This window comes from Nilaparvata lugens, chromosome 9, assembly GCF_014356525.2.
Source record: "Nilaparvata lugens isolate BPH chromosome 9, ASM1435652v1, whole genome shotgun sequence".
In the NCBI taxonomy this organism is placed as follows: domain Eukaryota; kingdom Metazoa; phylum Arthropoda; class Insecta; order Hemiptera; family Delphacidae; genus Nilaparvata; species Nilaparvata lugens.
The window spans coordinates 41,580,560-41,589,790 of record NC_052512.1 but is presented as its reverse complement, the minus strand read 5'-3'; the positions used below and the strand labels follow the sequence as shown (position 1 = coordinate 41,589,790).

Genomic DNA, 9,231 nt, shown 5'->3' with positions numbered 1-9,231 from the left:
AGGTCCACAACGATGCCAATTATGTTTTTGACAGTGTAGAAATATAATAATTTAATGCAGAGAATCGGCATAGCTATTCTTCTATCTTTATCCACTGCCATAATAACGTGGACCTCACTATAGTGTTTTCTTTTTCTATTTTTCAATATCACACACCCTTTCCCTCTTTCATTCCATCCTTTTTTTCCTGGCTTTCTCTTTCAGTCTCCCCTCCACTCCGCATCTTACATACGTTGCTTTTGAGAAGATAGAAAAGAGCATCTGTTGCTTATGGATAGATACATTACAGCTCCTTGTGTATCTTTTTGGATGCAACACGTTGCTTCTGAGAAGACCTTGTGTATCTTCTCGGATGCTACATGTTGCTTCTGAAAAGACCTTGGCCCATATGAATAAAACCAGAGCAAATGCTCATGAGCAAGAGCATGGAGCATAAGGTTTTGCTCATGAGCAAAAGGTAGAAGCAAAAGCATTTGCTCATTTTTATATGAATAAGCTTCACCTTATGCTCCTGAGCTCTGGAGCAAACGCTCACGTATGTTAAAGATTTTTCATCAGCTGATTCGCTTTTGTAGCCTTAGTTTGTTTTTATAGCTCACGGAAGCGCTAAATATGCAAGTAGGGTGCACCGCTAGTGTTTGCGTCGTCTGTTCTGTTTTATATTTATAAATAGAGTTTTAGGTTGGTTGAGTTTAGAACTTTGAAATAATAGCGTGAAAAATGTCATCTCTTTAATAATCTTCAGCATATTCTTATAATATCAATAGCCTTTTTATAATCGTCTACACTCTCATCTTCTTAAATGCCTATTTCCTATTTTGTGATGGCTATCTTTATAACAGGTAGCTATCTTTTGTAGGGATAATGGTTATATATATCATGGTTGAATCTAAAAAGAGTTTTATAGTTCTCAACTATTGGTTTTGATCGTATCTGGTATAGTTTCCTCTTCCTCATACGAATTAGTTGAGCCATTTACTATGAGCAAAAGGTGATAAAGCTGCTCTAGACTAGACTCACCTTTTAAAAGTTGAGCAAATGCTCTAGTTTATTCATACAATTTTGAGCAAAAGCTTTTACTTTTGAGCAAATGCTCAAACTATTTTTTTGATGAGCATGAGCAGAAGGTTTTGCTCACGTTTATTCATAGAAAATGAAGAAAATGTTCCATATTTTAGAAGTATAAGCAAATGCTCAACTTTATTCATATGGCCCATTGTGTATCTTCTCGGATGCAACACATTGTTTTCGAGAAGATACAAAAGAGCATCTGTTGCTTATGGAAGGATACATTAGAGCTCCTTGTGTATCTTTTCGGTTAGTACTGTGTTGCCTGACATCTAGAAGCGTGTATTGTCGGGCATCTTGAGGAAATGAGCAATCTTCTCGAGCGGGACCTTGTAGTTGTGAATCCACCTGGAGCCTTTCCGCAGACTCCCGTCGATGCCGTCCTTCCAGACGCCGGCCGGCAGGTAGACCTCGCGCTCGTGCTGCTGAGGACTGAGAATGGGCGCTACTAGCAGCTCGTCTCCGAGGGAGAACTCGTCAACAACCAAGTGGCACGCCGAGTCGGACGGGTCGAGCATCCACAGCGGGCGGATCAGCGGCGCACCCCAGTCCAACGCCTCCTCCGCGTACTTCTTCAGCAACGGGTTGATCTGCAACCATCAAACCTCAAATTATACCACAAACAATCTAGTCCGGTCGCAAATGTCATTCCGTGGTCATTTTTGGGTAACATATGTCTCAATTTCTTCTTTAGGTCCAGAATAATAAGGATAATGATGATGATAAGTCGAAATCACAGGCAAGCACCTCGGAAACAAGATGGCAGCCAACATATTCAGGGTTTTGCTATATTTATTTATTTATTTATTTAATCATTCAGAATTACAAAACTTACAGGAAAGTACCACAGGCTTATAAGCCCAAAACGGTTCCAATTCTAATTTATACAACAGTCCAAATGTAGCTAGGTTATGTGTCACTTAACATTCTCCTATTACACACTCAATTTACAATTCAAAACACACAAAAATCAAATATACTCTCAAATTATACAACAAACAATCTAGTCCGGGCGCAAATGTCATTCCGTGGTCATTTTTGGGTAACAGCCGTGGAAGATGTCTCAATTTCTTCTTTAGGTTCAGCATAATAAGGATCGTGATGATGATAAGTCGAAATCACAGGCAAACACCTCGGAAACAAGATGGTAGCCAACAAATTCAGGGTTTTGCTATATCGCTTGTATTTCAATACAGTTCAACATATTGAACCGTTTTTTTAAACGAAAATATTTCAAAAAGCTTCCTCTACAATTTTTGTTTTATAGAATTTTCCTCTAAAACGCATATTTTTACTTTCCTTGCCCTATTACCATAGGTAAGGAAAGTATTGCTTTCCGAAAAAAATTAAGGTTCCCCAATTTCTAAATTTCTATACGTTTCAAGGTCCCTGAGTCCAAAAAGTGGTTTTTGGGTATTGGTCTGTATGTGAGTGTGTGTGTGTGTGTGTGTGTGTGTATATGAGTGTATGTGCGTCTGTGTACACGATATCTCATCTCCCAATTAACGGAATGACTTGAAATTTGGAATGTAAGGATCTTACAATATAAGGATCCGACACGAACAATTTCGATCAAATGCGATTCAAGATGGCGGCGAAAATGTTGTCAAAAACAGGATTTTTCGCGATTTACTTAAAACGGCTCCAACGATTTTGATCAAATTCATAACTAAAATAGTCATTGATACTATCAAGTTATACCTGAAATAGTCATCGATAAGCTCTATCAACTGCCACAAGTCCCATATCTGTAAAAATTCCAGAAGCTCCGCCCCGTCTATGCAAAGTTTGATTTTCAGACTCTCAATTATCAGGCTTCAGATACAATTTAAACAAAAAAATTTGAATGGAATAGATTGAGCATGAGAATCTCTACAATTAATGTTCAGTAACATTTTCACCTAAAATTAAAAATAAGCTCGAAATTCGAGAAAATGTGACTATCCAATTGCAAACTGTTGGCAACTGTTGATTCTATTAAATGATTCACTATGAAGAGATAGCAGACCTCGTGTGTCTCCAGCGTTATTGCCCTGTCACAAGCAGGCTCAAATCTTTGAATAGTAGACTTGAGATGCGCGGAAACACTAGCGTCAGGTGATCAATTTTCATAACGGCAAGGAAAGTTGTGTGAGTGCGCCACACCAGATTTTTTAGTTATAACCTTCAAAAGCCCCAAAAAACGTTTTTTCTATTTTTTTCAAAATTCATTCCATTATAATTTTTTTTGTACAAGAGATACAGAGAATTTTTAAATCTATGAAATTTAGAGCGTTTTTCAACTTTGGAACGATAAATATTCATGCACTGTAGGTCAAAAAATGAGTTCTCCAGCGCCCTCCAAAGAAAACCCTGCATGATTTCTGGTGCGTTTTTCCATATGCATGAAATAACAAGCTAGAACTATAAAATCAATATTTCATGACTACTTCAAGATGAAGATTTGCAAATGGTCTCAATCTCTTTGTTACAACAAGCCGAGTAAGAATATTGATGATGGAAACAACGAAAATATTGGACATCATTAAAAAATTCAAGATGTCGTCATTATTGACAGAATAGTTATTTGTGCAACTAGTGCGCAAAGTGACAGTTTGCTGCACCGAAAGAAACGTTTACGCCCGAGCCATAGGCGAGGGCGGAATGGTTTGTTGAGTGCAGCAGAGGAACTTTGCGCACGTATTTCACATTAAGTTTTTCCTACAGTTACCATTGAATATGAAAAGTGGGTAATTATGGGTAAAATTGCCTGAAATGCATCAAATGTTTTTCTGTGTAATTTTATTATTGATAAAAACCTTAATCCTAAAATCCTAAAGTCCTCGTTGTCGTTGGTTATAATATATAATGAATAATAATTAGCGCGTTGTGCTTGGTTGCACCTCTGCTCACTATAGCAGCCACAGCAGTCACTGTTACCAACTTCATTTTGATTTTGCTGCACTGGTGCTCCATATAACCTACTAACTATTTTGCGTTGCCATGTTGCAAATCTGGAGTGCAGAAAAATTTTTTCCCGCACTAGAGCGGAAAAGTGATTCTTTGCGTTCTGTAATCAGTGCAGCAATGGCCACTTTTCAACGTAACTGTAGGAAAAAATTTTATATCGCTTGCTATTCAGTTATTGTGAGAGATATCTTTTTTTTTCATTTTTTTCTCATCCCACTGACCACCTATGAAAGGGGTATAAGGATTTGTCAATTATAATCTAAGTCGTCAATCTTTGCATTCTATAATGCAAAAAGAATTCCTCACTGGAATAAGGACAAACCTGCAACAACTCCTCCCTCACTCTAATTCTGAACTTTTCACCTGTAAGAGCTTTTATGCGTGTTGGCAATGAATTATAAAGCCGAATTCCTGCACTCTTTACCCCCCTCTCATACATACCAGTTCGATGAATGTCGTCTCTGAGGTTTTGTCTATATCTGGTATTGTATGAGTGGAACAACTCTCCTGTATTGAACCTATCTTTATTCCTATCAATAAAACAAAGAGCATCTAAAATATATACACCTGGTAGTGGGAGAATCTTTAACTCTTTGAAATAATCTCTACAACTTGCTCTAATAGATTCACCTACCATCACTCTAACTGCCCACGAATTCGAATTCGGATATCGGATTGATTGTTTAGAATTAACCGAACTATGATGTTCGAGAGAATCGTCTCATTTCGAACACTCTTTTCATGATTTATTCAACTACAAAAACTTGAAACATACATTTTTCGGGGATAATATTTCACTTTCCACCCTGTAAATGTATTCGCAGTAGACCTACACTAGTATTATAGGTAATGTTTTAAAATATTTACCTGTGATTTCGACTATCATCATCACGATCCTTATTATGCTAGACCTAGCGAAGAAATTGAGACATCTTAGTTTTGTGAAGGGAATTCCCTACATGGTTACCATATCATTAACGTTTCTTGCCTAGCAACCCTTCACAGAAAAAGTTTGTTTTCTTGTTTTCGCCCCACTTGGATGTAATGAGCTGGTTTTCGTGCGTCATATGGAGGCCGAAAATGATTGTTTTCTGACCAGGCCGGTAAAAGTTTTACGGCCCTAGGGCTGTAAAATAACCCTGAAGTCAGCTGATTCTGATTTGATGTGAACGTGTTTACAAAATGGTTTATGAAACAGAATCAGTTTTTGCTTCTAGAATTGAATAAAATATTCTGCAATAAGTTACTATAATTTTATTTGGATGAATGAAATACGAATAAGATAGGCCTATTATAAACTATACAGATTCGATTTTCAGAGTAGGATAGGACTTCTAACCTCAACTTCTGCAGTCGACGATAACAAGCATTGTTGACATCCAGATTGTGCAAATTTCAAGTGCGCTAAAACAGCTGATCAAAAAACTTTTCATTTTGAGTTCATTATTCAAGAATCAAAACATTCATAATAATATCATCTTATTGTCATTTGAAAGAATAAAAAAGTATAAACTCAACCTCCCACATAATTGAACATAATTTTTTAGGTTATTTAAACAAATCAGAATAAAAAATAAAAATACTTGGACAATTTCCTGATATTCAGATTACCTTAGGTTTGCTAGAGCTATGACCTTCCACTTTTGCTTTCGGAAGTGCTCAATAAACAATTATTCTCATATATATTGTTTATTTTTCTGTATGGCGAAAAATAGCGTTCGCACCACGGGCAAAAATGTTTTTCCAGCTCTCAATCTTTTCTAGTCCTCGGCCTACGGCCTCGGACTTGAAAACCGATTTCGAGCCGGAAAAGTCTCATTTTCGGCCCTAGGTGCGAAACATACTATTATGTGTAGTCAGTAATGATTGAGTTTTATTAAAGAAACGATCAATTAAAAGAGTACAATTTTCCATTTAATTTTAGCATTGTCAGTTCCATACAGTTTGAACGCCTTTATCGGAGTTCAATTACTATGAGTTAGCTTACATGATTCCTCTTATATCCAATCAGAATTCGGATAAAAACGTAAACATTAGTGATTTTGACATTGATCATAATTATGATTTGATGAGTATTTATAAAGTTGAAGACATATGGGAGAATAATAATAATAATAATATCGTGTGACCTGGCTGGCTCAGGTCTGGTGTCAGAGTTTTCAGGTCGCAACTGATCAATTTCAGGGCCTCTGTCATGACCTACCGACTGCTTTTTAGGCAGCCGTGACCGACGCCTTAACGGATGCGCTTATCGAATTTCCATCTAGCTGTTTACCCTGTTGTCAATATTTGCAGTAGCAGAAGTCTTCGGGGTGAATTACAGCATTCAATTTGGATTTTCGTTTGATAATAATAAAATCTGGTGTGGTACACTCACACAACTTTCCTTGCTCATGTTTGAAACTACGATCAGACTTCTGTATATGTGTATGTATAATTATTGTTTTCAGAGAACTTTTTCTTTGTGTGAATTGTGAAATTCGATTATTTTTTTTAGTCGTCATTTTTTTTCGTAAAAAGAGCTGTTCTACAGATGAAATATCTCGACTATGTGTTCTTTTTATGAACTGTATAATTATTGTTTTCAGAGAACTTTTTCTTTGTGTGAATTGTGAAATTCGATTATTTTTTTTAGTCGTCATTTTTTTCGTAAAAAGAGCTGTTCTACAGATGAAATATCTCGACTATGTGTTCTTTTTATGCTACCTACCTACCTCATGCACGAGAAGGAGGTTACTAAGTCCATTTCACACGGATGGGGTGGACCCCCCATTGGTTTCCCAGAAAGGAGACTTATGCCACTTGATAGAGCTGATAAATAACTATCCATGATATAAATTTGAAGAAAATCGTTATAGCCATTTTCGAGAAAACCGTGAAAAACATGGTTTTTCAGTAATTCTCCGCCATTTTTCTCAATAATTTTACGGAGCTACTGCAATTTTCCCAGAAATGAGACTCAGGTCAGTTGATAGGGCTCATAAATAGCTAGCTATCCATGGTATAAATTTGAAGAAAATCGTTAGAGACGTTTTCGAAAAAACCGTGAAAAACATGGTTTTTTAGTAATTATCCGCCATTTTTTCCGCCATCTTAAATTTAATTTTATTTAATTTCTTATTATCGGATCCTCATGGTATAAGGACCTTAAGTTTAAAATTTCAAGTCAATCGGTTAATTAGGAATGGAGTTATGGTGTTCACAGACATACACACATACACACACACCACACACACACACACCACACACCACACACACCACACACACACCACACACACACACACACACACACACATACACACACACATACACACACACAGACCAATACCAAAAAATCATGTTTTTGAACTCAGGGGACCTTGAAACGTATAGAAAACTTGAAATTGGGGTACCTTAATTTTTTTTTGGAAAGCAATACTTTCCTTACCTATGGTAGTAGGGCAAGGAAAGTAAAAAGTAAGTGAAAATTAGAAATAATTGTAAAGTGTAGTTACAATCTTCTGCCTGAGGGCTGTGAGCTGTTTGGCCTGTGCCAGGACATCGGGACTGTCGACGTAGTCGGAGGGCAGATGGGAGTAGCGGATGACGGGCAGGAAGGTGGCCAGCTGCAGCCAGCGGATGTAGAGCTCCTTCACAGGGAGGAAGCTGCTCTGCTCCGGCCGGCTTGTATCCGGTTGGCTGAACTCCGCCGTCAGGTTTCCTGCCACAAACAATTCATAATAAATAATAATAATAATTGACCGAGCAAAGTGAGGTCTAAGATTCAAGTCGACGGTTTAGCATTTCTCTTAATGATTAAATGTTTATATGATGCGCATTTACGGCAAAACGCGGTAATAGATTTTCATGAAATTTGACAGGTATGTTCCTTTTTTAATTGCGCGTCTACGTATATACAAAGTTTTTGAAAATGTTGCATTTCAAGGATAATATAAAAGGAAAAAGGAGCCTCCTTCATACGCCAATATTACCGTAAAAATCAGACTATAGAATTATTCATCATAAATCAGCTGTCTAGTGAAATGTTCTGTCCCAAAAATTTAAACTTCAGTCGCTCATATCTCAAAAAGTAATAATCGGAAAAGAATGTTTACCTGAGAAAACTTTTTCATTTTGATGGCTTGATGATATACAAATCGAAAAACTTTGAAAAATATCATGAGTACTAGTAGTTCTGTGAACAGTAGACCTCACGCAGTATTCTCATCCACAAGTACCTGATTGAAACTATAGACCTTATGGAAATACAGCAATAGACTGGCTTCTCCACACATCTGTGGAATCACTTGGCAGCTGATTTATGATGAATAACTCTATAGTCTGATTTTTACTCTAATATTGGCGTATGAAGGAGGCTCCTTTTTTCTTTTATATTATCATTGAAATGCAAATTTCCAAAAACCTTGTATATACATCGACGCGCAATTAAAAAAGGAACATACCTGTCAAATTTCATGGAAATCTATTACCGCGTTTCGCCGTAAATGCGCAACATATAAAACATTAAGAGAAATGCCAAACCATCGACTTGAATCTTAGACCTCACTTCGCTCGGTCAATTATAATTTGATTGTATGATATGAGATGTTGTGGTATTTCTCTATTATTGAAAGAATAAGATGTTGATATTGTCAAATATAGTGAGGTCCACGTTATAATGACAGTATTTGATCAACTTTGGTTTTGCTATCCTTGTCTATTTTTGGTAGAGAGTTAGTGGGGAGGATATTTTGAATATTCTTTCCGAAGAATGGACATTGATATGTCCAAAGCTCCGCCAATTTATGTAGATGCATAACAATATAATTATCTGTAGTTATTATATTACAAATTACTTTTTCATATCATATACAGTTCAATAATTATTTTCTTAGTCTATATTATGTAAATTCATCTATAATGTTGCTGTATTGTAAGCTATTGTATATAAGTGTATAAAGCCAGTATATATTGTAATCTACATAAATAAAGTACTCAATCAATCAATCTATCATTCGACAAAGCCGGTGGTACTATCCTTTTCTAGGTCCACAACGATGCCAATTATAAAATTAGTAGAATTGATGGTGATGTTGTGAAATCTCTCCATAATAAGAAAACAAAGATATTGTCAAATTTCACTAAACATTTTATTAAAAACTTTAAAACATAACCATGGTTTCACGTAGTTAACAACGCATCATCAGCTGTACTGAGGAAATGATTACAAAAATG

General features: G+C 36.4%; 1 protein-coding gene across 4 annotated transcripts in view; it reads right to left on the bottom strand.

Annotated features, from left to right (window-relative positions):
• Positions 1-1,200: 1,200 nt before the first annotated feature.
• LOC111057936 (myogenesis-regulating glycosidase-like) overlaps positions 1,201-9,231 on the bottom strand; it is a 65,456-nt gene continuing 57,425 nt past the window's right edge. For all 4 annotated transcript variants that reach the window (XM_039435887.1, XM_039435886.1, XM_039435888.1 and 1 more), the window contains 2 exons: positions 7,512-7,717; positions 1,201-1,658 (listed from right to left, as the gene is read on the bottom strand). In XM_039435887.1, the coding sequence (XP_039291821.1) occupies positions 1,341-1,658; positions 7,512-7,717 (524 nt within the window). In that variant the 3' untranslated portion in view covers positions 1,201-1,340. The remainder of the gene's footprint in view (positions 1,659-7,511; positions 7,718-9,231) is intronic.